Source organism: Pempheris klunzingeri, chromosome 13 (assembly GCF_042242105.1).
Source record: "Pempheris klunzingeri isolate RE-2024b chromosome 13, fPemKlu1.hap1, whole genome shotgun sequence".
Classification (NCBI taxonomy): Eukaryota; Metazoa; Chordata; class Actinopteri; order Acropomatiformes; family Pempheridae; genus Pempheris; species Pempheris klunzingeri.
In genome coordinates, this window is record NC_092024.1 from 15,657,464 (window position 1) to 15,672,755 (window position 15,292).

Below are 15,292 nucleotides of genomic sequence, written 5' to 3' on the forward strand. Positions count from 1 at the left end.
TGCAAACAGAGTATGACACAGTCTTTGTCAGTGTGCATTCCTGACAAAATAAGCTGAAGATAATAAATGAATAAGGGGAGGGGATCAGAACTGGTCAGGCCAAAACTCTGTCTAAAGTTAATAGTTTTCACATCCATTCCAGACGCAGGAGAAGAGAATGTGACGTGTCGGGCCGGACAGTGAGCCAGCCCAGGCTTAGCTGCAGCTGTGCTCAAATTGAAGTGGCACTTTCTATCAGAGGCCTTTCGCCAGACAGCTCTATTCTGCCCTTTCACTTGTAACCTCCATGACACACAGACGCCCATTACAAAAAATAAGAGTGGTCATTTAAAACACACAGCCGTCATTGAAGAGACAGTTTCTGGGTTTAACATGGGGGAAGATTCATGGTGCGAACGTGCCAGCTGATAGAGATATAACTCAAAATGAGAAATAGATTTCTCCGACATCTCCGTGGCGGCTGTACAAAGGGGAAGGCTCAAAGCCCCAAACTCTGCGCAGAGTTTATATTTCACTTGTTCAGAAATGTATCCTGTGTTATCTTCCATCAGTCCAAAGGAAAAGGATTGGGTATCGTCCATTTCAACTTCCCGCCCTATGATGAAACGTTACATCGACAGCGGACAGAGTTGGAATTTGGATCATATCATTACCCTGTTAACTCCTTAAGCCCTTGTCACAAAGGTTTGGTTTATGGTGCTCTACTATTATACATAATAATAAAAAAAAACATATTAGCATTATTAACACAAGAGAGTGGAAAAAATATATTAGCAGTCATATTAAGTGCACATTTATTATCAGATGTTTTAATAAGGTTCAGTGGCATAATGCATTTTTTTTTCTAATCATTTACAGACCTGACAGAGCTTGCGGAGACAAATCTGTTGACCTGATAGATCTTGTACATTAACCCCCAGAATTGATGAGCAAAATCAGAGGGTCAGCACTTGGACACAGGCTCCTCATGTGTCTTTGATTACACACTCCCACTATGGGATAGGCAGGCAGAGATGTTTAAGCTATCAGGCAATCAGACCGCCGTGAAACTCAAACCAGAGACGGGAGAGGGAGAGGACTGCCTGCCTGGGAACAAAGATGGGGGAAGAGAGTCCTGACGAAGCTCTTTAACAAATGCCAGGCCAGTAAGAGAAGACTCAGATGTGCTTGTATCTCTTTCAGTGTTTCTAGCAACAACGCAATGAAGTGAATTAATAGTGAAATATAAAGCAAAAGTTCACAAAAACAAATCCCTCTTCATCTGGTATTTAAATTCAGTTACTTATGGTACATCAATCAAAATGACTGCCATGAGGTACAATCAGATATAGGTCTTACATAGTGAAACAAACAATTCAAACCATATATCAATGTTATATTGGGAGATGGATGAAGTAAGATGGTAAATGGAAAACATTTAAAACCCCTACTTAACTGAATGTAGAATGATAGGAGCAAATTCAGAACAGCATTGCTGCTTTTGGACGTCATTCATTGTGGATCGGATACAGAAGCTGATTGGTGTTTTTTGCTTCTCCAGATCCTTCTGTTATTCTCCAAAATACTCTTAATCCCTTACTCTTAATCTTATTTACTACATTGTCAAAGAAGAAAAGAGCCTAACCCTCTTGGTTCACAACATCAAAAGGTTTGCTACAAGTTTAAATCACCACAAGCTTTTCATGAGTATAGTTCTGCAATCAATACACACAAAAGGTCAAACTGAGCCAGGATAGCACCCATTACTCAACTACAGTACCACAAATGCAAGTGTATGCACATGTACGATAAGTGTGTCCATCTTTTATAAGGGATAGCATTTCTGATAATGTAATATATTTGTTCCAGATTACCATTGTTTACACAGAAATTAATTCAGTGCTTTTTGGGAATTACGAGACTAGGAAAAGATTAAAATGTACAGAGAGGCTAAACAAGAAGATGAAATCACTGGAAGAGAAAGAAAACGAGCATGGGTGGTAAAAAACAAGGTTATGTGAGGGACAGTGGGCCTATAAAAAGAAACCCACTGTCTAGATTATCTATAAGGAACCACTTATCACAAGCAACCAGCTCCACACAGTGACTGATGGGCCTCCACAGACCGCGGGCACCAGCACATTATCTGGTACACACAGAGCTGCTCTTTAAACACAAAGGCAGAAATATGAAGCATCGTTTCCTTGGCTGTCATTTGGTAACAAATATTCTATTTATTCTTGGTCTGAAAAAAGAAACTGAGTTTACCGTTTTTGTTCTCCGAATCACACAAAACAATGCTGACCAACACATAAATTAAAGCAAAGATAAACAGGCTAAACCATTACAAGCCAATCTGTAGCAGGTAAAAGACCGCTAATTCAAACTCAAGTTCTCTTAAAAGATTCAATACAGTTGAGTATACAACTAAAAATGAGAACAAATAATTTATACCAGATGTAGAACAATGCTACTCATCATGAGACAAGTGACCCCCCCAACAAAAAAATCAAGAAAACTGTAATACCCTCAAAAAGCTGTTAAACACTTGCCATGTCATGAAATCGCGCATCCAGAACTAAAATATGCATTCCTCTTCTATCCGTGTGAACCATGGAAATGTTAAAGCCCTCTTCCTCAATGCCAAGCGCCATTCCTTAATGTCAGGACCATATTGGTTGATATAAGAACAAAAGACCAGATTGTTTTCATTCATTTTTTTTTTTTACCAATAAAGAATATACAGTGATTTTGCTTGGTGGCATTAATTTTCTGTAACAGGCCACAGGACTCCAGTGGTCTAGTGTTCGCCTTAGGCCTTGGGAGGACACTGTAGGAGTGTGCTGATGACTTCTGGCCTCCCTCATCTACCTCTACCGAGAGGTTAAGACACAATTAAGCCCTTTAGTTCAGCAGTGTTGCGAAGCATGACGGAAAAACTTAAAAGGCCTAATGATCCAAAGACCCTTAAAAAGCATTTAATATTTATGTAGTAGCTTTATGTCTGCTGAGCTTAAAGGTGTGTGTGTATACCAGGAGAGAATATGTTACAATAATCCTCAAACTACATTTAGCTTTTATGATGGCAAAATACAAGAGGTCAACTTTTTCATCATAACAGACGTCCCTTTAAGTATGTTCCTATTTTTCGTTATTTCTTTAACCTTCAACAGATCTTTGTGTGTAAAATCTATTTGTCTAAGCTATCTCTGTGAAAATATCGCATGAAAATATGTCACAATTGGTGCAAAATGGACCTGCATGTCTTTTGGGGGTCAGGCAGCCATTGAAACCCTCCCGTTAGAATGAGTTTTACAAAGAGGCATTCTCATCCTTGCCCACTACTCTCTGTGCTTTTGACAAATGCAGCTGACTTCTTCCTGGAATGAAACCCAGAAGGTCACTGTAGAGGAAAAAAAAGAAGGGGGAAAAAGGCAGCGGGGATGAGAAAATGAAAGGGGTGGGTGGGGACGACTCTCTTTGCAAGTTTGATGACATACATCGTGAAAGCTGACAAAAAATGTACGTTAATCTTTTAAAAAGTTCCATAGCAAAACAGGAATTCATGGAGTAGACATGCTTGCACCTCATTTTACTTGAGGCTTTCTTCTCCATCTCACAGTGTCATGGGCAAGCAGAAAGACAGGAGGAGGGATATATATCGCTAGGGTGCCGCTTTCTGTCCCGCTCCTCGTTTATATACACAGCGGCCGTGTCAAAGCTGCTCTCACACTCAATGGTAAATGACAAATTTGGATAATGCACACATACAACCCTACAAAAATAAATAGGAGACATGGAAGCTTAACCAGAGCTAAATCCTGAGGCTGCTGGAGACCTGAGAGTGCGGATTATACCCCAGACGCCTTAAACAATGCACCCAAATGTGCATCCTTAAAAGCATGAAATCCTTGAAGCATCAGAGCCGACTTGTCATTTGCCATTAATATTCCAAGTTGCTTGTGCTTTGGGGGCCAACATTGCACTTCTATGTGCTGATGTGCCCTAAAACAAACACTTGCAAAGCCCTAAAGGAACCACCATTGTGGATAGCTATTTTTCTAGCTGTGGAATATTCTACGAGAGGATGTCATAACAAAGGAAACAATAAAAGAGGCCACGTTCCTACACTGCATGGGGTATCCATAACTATAAATAGGAGAGAGGCAATGTAACAGGCGCTTTTGCTTTACCAGAAGAACTGATATTTGCGCTTTTGAAAAACAGTGGAAATTAATTTCCATATAGAATTTCTATGTATATTTATTATATAAAAACTGCACAACCTTAACAACTGTTAGAAGACTCAATGAAATGGCAATCAGTGCACTCGACTGGGAGAGGGCACCAATAAATGTGCAACGACAACAATTCAATGTATTATTCTGGCAACATGGTTATAAAATGTGGGCTCAAACTTTGTGGTCCTGGGGGTAAACGTTGGAACAGCTGATTTTACAGAAAGGCTGATAAACGGAATTAACATCATATCTGATCCATTTTCAATCAGATATGAGGTTATCAAAAGTTAGCTCTTGAATATATAACGCAAAACAAGGTAATATGGCCAATTAATCACTATCGGCTTTTTCCAGCGCAAAACCTCTAATTCACATACTGGATCACTATACTTGTAGTGACTATAGGCCATTATTACAATGAACAATGGACAATTTTATTTTCCACCTTTCTTTGTTGTGCACTGACAGAAATATGGAGTAAAATATGGCAGGGCACAGGTCTTGGAGGTGTCACATTGTCACCCTAGAAGCGCTAGTACCTGTCCTCAGGGATGGCCCTGTAATGTCCGGCCTCATTGGATCAGCAGCAGCCACGACCTGTGGGCGTCCTCTCTCAGGTGACATCCCCTATCTGCTCTGGCTCTATGATGGCCCTGCTGCTGCTGAGGCTTATATTGCTCTTATGCTACTATTGCATTAAATAAGAACACATAACCTTGCCATTTGCAAGAAAACACATATACTTGCACTCTATATGCACAATGGAAGTATATCTAAATATGAGCAAATGCCTTTATTCCCATTTAATCAATCATATGCGTAAAAGCAAACTATCTGCACATCTCAGGATTTCGGCATAAAACTCTGTTTTAAGATAAAGGTAATAATCAACTGAACTCAATAAGGGTTGTCTACAACACATTGTGTCATCACACTTTACTAATTAAGGATTCCTGTCATTGCTGCTTTGGAAAGTTCAACAAAAAATGATGGACATGTCCATTAAAAAAGGATGGCAAAGCACAATATCTTGAATCCAAAAATTAATTTCATGTCGCAAGTGGATTGACGGTTCTGAGAATGTAAGAGAATTACCATGCAATTTCAGCAGTAAAATTCAGAGCATACATTTCAAGATATAATTGGAAAAATTTCACAAAGACCTCAAGATGTCTAATTGCAGCTGTGTCAACTAATATAAAACATCACATAAATCAGATTTTTGTCTATTCATTAGCCAACGTGTCAGCGAGCAGATTAGTGATGTTGTAGGAACAGTCTGGTGAGAGTCTTCGGAGTTATGTCTTCCTCATTAATTGTAGTTTTGCTTCCATTATGTGCATCAAAAAAGTGTTACAACAAAGAACTAGCACTAATCTCATTAGCGCAAAGCTGATTTGAAAAGAGATCGATATGCACTTTTGGAGCATGAGAATTTTCTGCTGATAATTATGGGAAGACATAAATTATTTGCATTACAACAGGCCATGTCTTCAAAATGACCAAAACAAAAGAACCAGATAAAACACAATGGATGTGCATGCATTCAAGTCTCAACAAATTTCCCAGTGGTCAAGCCAGATGATGTATAATGGCAAACCCAAAAGTCTTAACCCCCATTTCATATGAGGGAGAAATGAGGCATACTGTCCCATTATATTGCTATAAATCATTTTTTGTGGACGGCTGACAGCTTTTTATCAGATCTAACCTTTTCAAGCCTCCATTAAGAGAGCTAACATTTTCAACTCTGACACATTTGCAGTTTACGAATCTCACAGCTGATTTACTTTGGGAGGGGGCACGCTGGCATCCATGCTCATTTCCACACAGGCTGTCCATTGTGGTGGATTGGGTGGAATGGGGGAGGGAAAATAGGAAACAGCAAAGAGAAGAACAGACACTGAATCTATATATTTAACTCTACATTTTCCATTTTAATCTTCTATACCACAGCGCAAAGTAGTTGAAAAAGCTGAAAAGCTATTTTGTGGCAAACAGTATATTCTGATTTACTGTATTGATTCTTTCATGGAGGGCAATTAAGGGCCACAAAGATCCCTCATAATCTGGTAAATTAGTAATGAGTGGACTCTCCCACAGAGATGCTGTGGGAATATTAACGTAACCATTTTTTGTCAGATGTTTGCTTTGTGTGTTTTGGTGTGAAAGGCTGTAGTATTAATGTTTTGACTGACTGAGTTTAGTATTTTCTGTACAAGCTGTGATACGCACAACCCTGACAATGAGGACCAATAATTGATCCATATAACTATGTATTTATCCATCCATCAAGTATCAAAGCCTCACCGGCATCTTTTATCCTCCAATCCAGATACACAGCCTTTACAAAAGAGTCCACAGACTGACAACAATTATCAAGAAACTAAAACTCACAGGGACCACTACAGAAGCATGGTGAAATTTCGCAATAAGCAATGACAAAAACCAAAATCTCTATCTCTGTGTAATTCAGGCAAATCCATCAGAATTATTCAAGTGCAGAATGTCCAGAAATATATCTAAATAATAACCAAATAATCAATGTTATCTTTAAGTATAGTGATCTGATCTGATCTGATAAAATAAACTAACCAGACAACTACAAGGGCAGAACTTTAGTTGTTCAGAGAGTTATGGAAGGAACTTTGCCAACCATAATTGATTTAAGTGCACCATAATCAAGGAGGGGCAGTTAAGGTGGCACCACACAAGGGTCCATATTTCATTACATGCTGTGTTTAACCTTACCCACTTCTCCTAAAACACACAAGAGGCTCATTATGTGTTTAATATTCACCAGCAGGTGAATAATTTTTATGCAACTCTGATAGTTGGGAGAGATGGATAACTCAATTATCTGAACATCCGTCAGAGCAGAGGGCTCGCTGGCTCTGGAACGCCACCAGCTAAGATTGATGGCTGGAAGACACCAATAGCTGCTGCTTCGCCATCTCATCCAGGCACTGGGCCTGAACATGCCGCTTGATTCCGCAGAAGACCGTTTTTCTCTCCATTTTTCCCCTTTTTATCTTTTTTCTTGGGAGCATTGTAGGTGAAGCGTCATTACCCCTCACTCCACTGAAGAGGGGTTCATTATGGGGTTAGTGTGTTGGCAAGACTATTGTTTGGATGATAAATGCACTTGGTGAGGGCTTTGGAGGGAAAATTAGTTATGTTTTTTCTTTCCGTCTACAAAAACATGTCCCCATAGCTCACTCTGCAATGCTTGAGGGCAAACCAAGAACAATTAACACAAGCAATGGGTGAGGCAGTTCAGTTAAAGCAAAGAGGGATTTCATGAAAAATAAGCAAATCACTGGAAATGTCAATCAGGGGCAATGAAGTAATTACAAACACTGCTGTGTGACTCCAAGGGCAGTCAAAAAGAAAACCGAAGGTTTAGAATGAAGCAATGAAATCTGAGTATGAGGAATGAGGGAATAGACAAACACCCTAAACATCATCCCTTCAGGGCTCGTCTCAAAAACTGAAGCCAACTAATGAGAAGTGAAAGGAGGATGATGTCACTCCATCACTCTCTTGTCCCCTATTTTTCTATTGGTTCGTGGTTTTGTGAATACAAAGTGCTGACCCCAAATTCATTGTCTTCACAAACACACACAAACATGCATGTATGCGCACACACGTGTACCTCAGACGATAATGCATAAGGTCTAACAATAAGAGAAAGATGAGGCACATTTTCAAATGTCAGCAGTAAATGTCAATTAAAAATTACAAGGGTGCTGGAAAAGGTAGGGTCTGAAGGGACTGACATTTTTTCTTTTTTTGACACAATGTTTATCTGACCGGGCTGCTGGCTGACATGATGGGATCTACTTTGTCAGTTCCTTAATACACTCGGACAAGGCTGCCCCAGTGAATATCAATGAAAGACACCCGTGGGCAAGTATGTGAGGCTCAGACTAACCCAAACCATCCAATCAGCCTGTTAGTATTTCTGATATTTTGACCTACAGTAAACTAAGAGTACCAAAGGGGAAGACAAAAGACAGATTAATGCCAATTCCTTCAATCCAAACAAAGAAAAAAAAAAAAAAAGACTTACACAGTGAAATATTTATAGAGACATTTGATCTTCATGTCATGCTGGCTGTGGTGCTAATCAAATGAGCTCTTTTCAAATTATTTTTAAGTTTGACTGACGGAGACAGCAATCATTTAAGTACTTATCATTAGTCTAGGAATGTTCTGGAGCTTAAGCAAAGCATTTTATTGTCACCAACTTTCTTAGTAACATTTAATGAGGCCTAAAAAAGATGGTAACCATCAAAGATTGGCCCCTTTTTAAATTCACACCTCAGTGACTTTTAGTTCCAGACGTCGACAATAGTAAAACAAAAAAAATGAGCCTTTTCTTTTAGAAGCAAGCCGTTTCCAAATAAAACTATGTTACTATGAGAAAATAAAACACATCATTGATTATGACCTTGACCTCATCTCCTGCATTTTAACTGCTGAATGATAGGAGTCATCTTCCTTGGAAATCAAATGGTTGTTCTGCCTGCAGCTTCTAAGTAAAATCAGTGGGTCAGCCATTTCAAGGCAGGGGTCATATTTTCTCAATGCAGAACCATTATTTCCCTTTCATTTACTTTTAAAAGTGATTAGTCTTTATCTATAAAAAAAACCAAACAAATGTCTTAGAAGTTATTACTTAAAATACTGATTCATTGTACATTATTTGTAGGACATGTGGGAGTCTACCCAGAAATCCTGAGTATGAAGGGGCCCTCTGGGCCTGCAGAGAGGAGATATTCTTCCCCAGCAGGAAGCCACCCACCTCTGAGCTGGGTTCTACTCAAGGTTTCTTCCTTTTAAAAGGGGAGCTTGTCCTCGCCATTGTCATCAAGTATTTGATCATGTGGGGATTCTTGAATTCCAACGTGCCATGATCATGTCCATTGTCCATGGCTCTGTGTTTGTCACTAATGGTTGCTTGGCTGTACGTGTGCTGTAATGATGTGTAGAAGTACTTGACGTTTTGTTGGTTTTGTGTGGTGGTGCTGCTGGTGGTGGTGGTGGTGGTAGGATGGTGTTTTGCACCCTGGCCCATTATCACCATATTCCATTGAATATCACACAGCTGGTGTGATGATGCGATTAATTTTATGGACGATTTGCATTTTGCTTAAGAAATTGGTTGTTTTTTGTTTTGGTGATAGCTCTCACTGTGTGATGTTTGCTTGTTGCATTGCTAAGGTTGGCCTAGCGTTTTATTTTTTGTTTCAGAGCTGAAATTGTCTTAGGTAACTTTTACAGTACTATGACTATGAAAGGACAGTGGCAGTTATAAACAGTATACCAACTGGGAACATAGGAGATGAAATATTATATGACAAATTTAGATAAAGCAAATGAAAACAGACCAAAAAGGAAAAAAAATGAAAAGAATACATAGAGAAGATTCACCTGTTCCAGTAGCTCCAGAACTGCTCATTGAGATAGGTGCGATGACTGTGGTCATCTCCGAAAGAGGCTTTGCTCTCAATCCAGTGTACAATGTGCCCCTCCACAGCTTTTCAGAAAGAGAAATACACAGCAACACTCATAAAACATGTGACAAGAAAGCCACACAAGCAAGATCCAGGAGGGACAAGTGACATTTTCTTTTTTCCCCCCTGTCATTCACAAAAATCAAAGATCTGGCATTAACATGACAATGTTTTGACAACTGTATAATCCTCTTTAAAACAAGGTGGCTACAGTTCAGTTAACAGGCAGTTATTTCAGAGTCAGTGTTGACATTTGCAGTGTAAATACTAACCAATGGGAACCTCCAGAATAATGTCGGGTGTTTTGTCGTAGCCCATAGCTCTCAGTTGGTTTTCATCTGCAGGAGATAAAATGTAGAATTTCAACATCTGACTCTTATTTTGCAATAATTTTTACTCCTCACTGAACAAATTCTGTTACATCAATCACAGGCAGGTAACCTTACAGCCTTCAACAAGGTGCTGGTAACAAAACCCCTTGCTGCAAAGAAGAAATAACAGTAGAGGACAGCAAGCACAGTGAAACCATTAACTTCAACTGCCATGTATTCGCTGTCGTTGCACAAAAACCTGTAAAGCCTGGTTACAGAGCTGCTCTCTAGTTTGCAGTTTGGCAGAGCTTTATAAAATATAAAGCAAGGGGACAAGGTTGGCATTATAGACTCTGTAAGTCTGACCCCTGCCTGCACAGGCCACAGCCATTGTCCTTGACTTCTGGTGCGCTTCGGCCATTATCCCTACAACACCTGATTTCTCCATTAAATCTCAGGCTGACCAGGTCATTCAGTTCCAAGGGCCTGCCTCTTTGTCTCCAGCCAAGCTCAACTAATGGGGCATGGAAGAGAATTGAGGAGAGATGGAGGGTGGTGGTGTCAGTGGTGGTGAGGAGGTAGCATCAGCCAAGGGGGGAGAAAGAGCTGAGTGAGGTCAGTGAGGCTGCCTGAGGTCTGTGGTACAGAGGGGCATCCTGGGTGTGGTAATATGGGCGTAGATGTGTATGTGGCAGGATGGGGGCCTCTATTCATACCTACTGAGCTGTTGACATTGTCATGTGGCTCTGATCGCCTTTTTACATCACCTTTGATTAAAATTAATGGGCCATGCCTGCTGTTGGGTAGCTTATTTCCAATCCATTTATCAGATGGGGCGAGGCTGCCTCAGTGGCCCTCGTGCTGCCCGAACTCTGACAGTTTTAGAACAGTCCTCTGTACAGCTCAGAGGAAAGGTCAGCACTCTAGGTCCAAATAAATGATATGGTCTTAATGGCAGAGGGAATGACTTTTATCCTTCATCACTCTTCTGACCTAGGGGATGGGTGATGGGATGGGGGTGATGGTAGGAAGGGAGGGTTAAATTCTGTTTCACAATTTCACACCTGGACACTCTACCTTGATATAATATTGTTGGAACAGGACAAAGTTGTTAGCAAAGTAGAGGACATTATGAGAACAATTTATTACAAAAATATAATTGATTAAAATATTAGAAACTAGTCTCTTTTATCTAAACATTAAAATCATAAAAATACCCACTGGAGAAAAAAATGTCAACAGTCTTTGCAACAGTCAAACTCTTAATGTTACCAACATAATATTCATGTTCATGTAAATAGAAACTGGCCTTTTCCATTCAATTTTGAAAGAACAGAAACCTGAGAGGACCAAACATTACAACTAATGGAACATTAAGGCTACCTTTGAAGCTTTTATTCTTTAAATATTCATTGTATGCTGGTGCATAAACAACCATGGATATTTGATAACAGCTCCTTGTTCTTAGCAAATCAATAGGAGATAACATCCACTGCATCAGTCATACCCAGGTCTTCCTTTACAAAGCTTAAAAAAAAAAAAGGTTACACTGCCATGACTTTAGAAATGTGATGAGAAGGTCAAGAGATGGCTTACCTAGAAAAGAAAGGTTCCTCTCCTTCAGCTTGTCACAGAGCAGCACCTCATGCTCTTGGCCAATAGCGCTAAGAATAGAGAGTCAAGGATTCCAACATATGGCAACGGCAACATTTTAAATGTCTACTGAAACACCAAAATGTTTAGGTAGTGTGATCTCAGCAGGGCAAGCAAGCAATATTTATGAGAATACAAAATAGCAAATTGGTTACCACAGTAACCTCACATAAGTGTGCAGACCTAAGGTAATGTAGACTAAGCAGTACATGTGTATATTTGATATCAATTAGTTTCAGAATCTGCATTTCTCCACAATTGGCTTACTATGCAAAGTGAAAGCCACTTCTCTTTTCACCGATGTATAGGAAGAACACAATCAAAGTTTTCAGGTCAACCTTAATCTGCTTTCACAACAAATCTCCACAGTACATTACCTAAATGAGGGAGATGAAACAAATGCCAATGTGGCAAAATGCATAGAGCGCCTGGACCAGCTGCTCCGCTCATTCCTCTAAAAACCTTGAAGAAAAATGCTTTTAGAATAAATGCCATTTTTCATCAAAATGCATGCTGCTTGATGTCAGAGAAAGGAGGCTGGACATCATACATGACAAATGAACTTTTTCCAGTAAAGATTGTTATGGTATTAAACTGCCCTCAGCAAACTCTAATCACTCAAAATGGATTCTAATTAATACACACATACTGTGATTGCCAAAAATGCATTAAAAGCTATGGGGGATGGAGCTTTTTCAAAGCAGAGTTGTGGGGCAGTTATCATGAACTCTGTGGCAGAGTAACTGACTCTAAATTGACACTGACAAGAGGATGACCAAAGAAAGGTAAAGAGGGCGGATGTGAAAGGGGGGCTGAGTGGGACAGGGTTGACTGGCCATGAACAGAGCAACCCAGCCCCTCCACATACGAAAGCTTGGACAGACACAATAACATACAGACCTACGCATGTACACTCATTCAAATAAGTCTCCTCCCCCAGGAAATAGTCTGTCTGCTACCCAGCTGCTTGCCCCTAAATAGCCTGGACTCCAATTCTGCCCCTATAGTCAAGGCCAAGCCCTTGCCAGACATTGAGGGGGTATTTGTTCGGCAAAGACAGGGAAGGAAAATGCTGGAAACATAAAGAATACAACTGAATCACAAGTAAATAAATTGAAGCTTGTGCAATTAAAAATAAATGGAAATTTGGTTAATTGAATGAATGAAATCAGTTGCAGCAAAACAGGCTAGCATACAGAGTCAATGGTTAGGATTAACCATGTAATAAGCTCATGGCTAATGCTTAGCCAACTCAAAATGCCCAACATATGGATGGCAGTTACTGTAACAGTCACTACTCAACAAGTATTCGGTGTACAAAAGGTATAAACAAAAGAAAATAGCGACCGAAATGCACAGAAACTGTTCTCTCACATATCAGTGCAAGCTGACAGCTAACGTTAGCTCTGAATCACATCATGTAAAGAGACAAAAAACAGCTTGCGAGTAAATACAAACACTAACAGTGTGAAACATAAACATGACAATATTTCACTCACATTTTTATAGCTGCAAATGCTAAAAATTAAGTTCATCGAACGTCACTGTGGTCTGACTTAAGATGCTGCCATCAGCTGCACGTCTCACTCAATGCTGTGTTTGGAAGCACAGAGCATTTACAAAACTGATTCCGTGTCTGTAAGGGAGTAAGGGACTAAGGGAACCACTAATCGTTGGTTGTACTCGACAGCTCAGGTTCTGGATGGTCACCATATCCTCTTGCATGTCTAATGCAGCCTCAGCCTCTCTCCACTGTATTTTTTTCAGCCATACATTTTGGCTTGAATAAATATGGCTCAATGTCTGTGTCAGCCAAAACATAGTAAAATGTATCCCATCCATAAGCTTCTCTGCATTCATATCTCGGGACTGCATTTTCGCTTTTGGAAATGCCAGAAATCCAAGCTAGCTTAGCCTTCGGTCACCAACTACGTCAAATGACGGCGCTGGTGACCCAGGAAAATAACAGATTTGCAGCAGGAGAACTCAGTTTTCATGGTCAGTATGGAATGCATTGCGGTTTTTATTACTTCAATTGATTATATTTACCATCAACACTGAATGGATATTCACATAAAAAGTGGCAATCCTTTAATAGTTCAAGTTGGACTCGTGTGTCCAGAGCTCTCCATGGTGCTGAAGGCCATAAGAATTATCAGCACTAAATAAAATCCAATTAAAAAGGATTTCAGTGTTTTCCATGTAAGAAAAATAGCTATTTCTTTCATTAACATAAAATAACAAATCATCTGGGTCAAATAAAATATCAAACAGAAGAACACATTAACCACCACAAGGCTTATGAATGACAATTTTTTTCTTGTATCATAGAACATTGGGTCTGATCCACTGTGTGCACATGGAGATGCATTCAGATCAGCCTATCCTCTCCTCCTCCCTTCCCCACCATCACCTTCCAGCCCCTGTATCGGTGATAGTGGGATGGCAGGCAGGATGAAACACTTCCTCTGTGAAGCAGAACTTTTATGTCAGGTGAAGCCAGACACATCTCATCCCCTTCAATAGCTCCTCGTCAATTTCAGGCTTAAAATTTTATGGGATAGGATACTGTTTGATGCAGTCTACCAGCGGTCCATAACAGCAGTCATTTATTGTGCACTGAAAAGAGGGGGAAGAAATATTATGGCGTGCGAAAAGGGTGGGTGCGTGGAAGGGAGGAGAGGGAAGGAAGCCCATACAGTGCCGGGAAAGCAGAAAACACAAGAGATGCTGGCAGATTGGCAGGCATGACCGCCGGCTCACACGTGACCTCATCAGCAAACATGAGCGGCTGATGCCGTCTGTCAGCCAGGTGGTACGAAAACACTTAAAAACTCACAGTACATAAGCGGTGGATTTGTTACATGTAAAAAAGCAGGTCAAGAAAATACATAAAAATATTTTCAATTAAGCTGAAATTATTGAAAAAATATCATTCCATGACACCATATAATTTAAATGATTTCCTCAAACATTTCAGTTTAAATTGAAAAAGCTGAAACACTTACTTGGTAGATGTTATTGGCCAAAGTTTGGTCTGGAATTAGCGATGGCTCCTTAAGCATGCTGTTGAGGACTGTTTTAGAGGCTGAGAAACAGAAAGACAGGCAAGAGAGGGAGAGAGAGACAAACACAAAAATCATAAATATTATAAGGCAAATCACATCAAACAGTATAGCTTGTCCAACCTATGAATGTAACATTTAATATAATTGCAGCATTCAATTGAGAGCAAATTTGAAATATACAGACAAAAGACAGGCTTGACATACTGTAATTCACCACAGCACTGTTAGTGCAGTATTTCCACACTAGTCCATTAGATGGCTGCTTGGTGTCTATACAGATTTTCTATAGATAAATGTTTCAGTCCAGAGCACAGGAGCCCCATGTAGTTTATCTATGTTATGAACGCTGACTATTCTGCATCTCTCATCCCCATTCTTGCTCTACTAACATTATAAATCAGAAAGGAAAGCCCGCTGGATTGATTCGCCGTTACTGCAACGACTAAAAATTCCTTAAATCATTTCTTAAAAAGATTTGGATTAAATGGATTGTATCATTGTGTGACGAAATGGTTGAGGCA

The 15,292-nt window shown here is 39.9% G+C and overlaps 1 protein-coding gene across 1 annotated transcript in view; it reads right to left on the reverse strand.

The window, feature by feature from the left end:
- The window catches only part of cdin1 (CDAN1 interacting nuclease 1), a 54,115-nt gene that overhangs the window by 17,135 nt on the left and 21,688 nt on the right, over nucleotides 1–15,292 (reverse strand). Inside the window, exons 7-11 of the mRNA XM_070842660.1 lie at nucleotides 14,712–14,791; nucleotides 14,273–14,322; nucleotides 11,647–11,714; nucleotides 10,012–10,077; nucleotides 9,657–9,762 (exon numbers count right to left, since the gene is read on the reverse strand). Of these exons, the coding sequence (XP_070698761.1) occupies nucleotides 9,657–9,762; nucleotides 10,012–10,077; nucleotides 11,647–11,714; nucleotides 14,273–14,322; nucleotides 14,712–14,791 (370 nt within the window). The remainder of the gene's footprint in view (nucleotides 1–9,656; nucleotides 9,763–10,011; nucleotides 10,078–11,646; nucleotides 11,715–14,272; nucleotides 14,323–14,711; nucleotides 14,792–15,292) is intronic.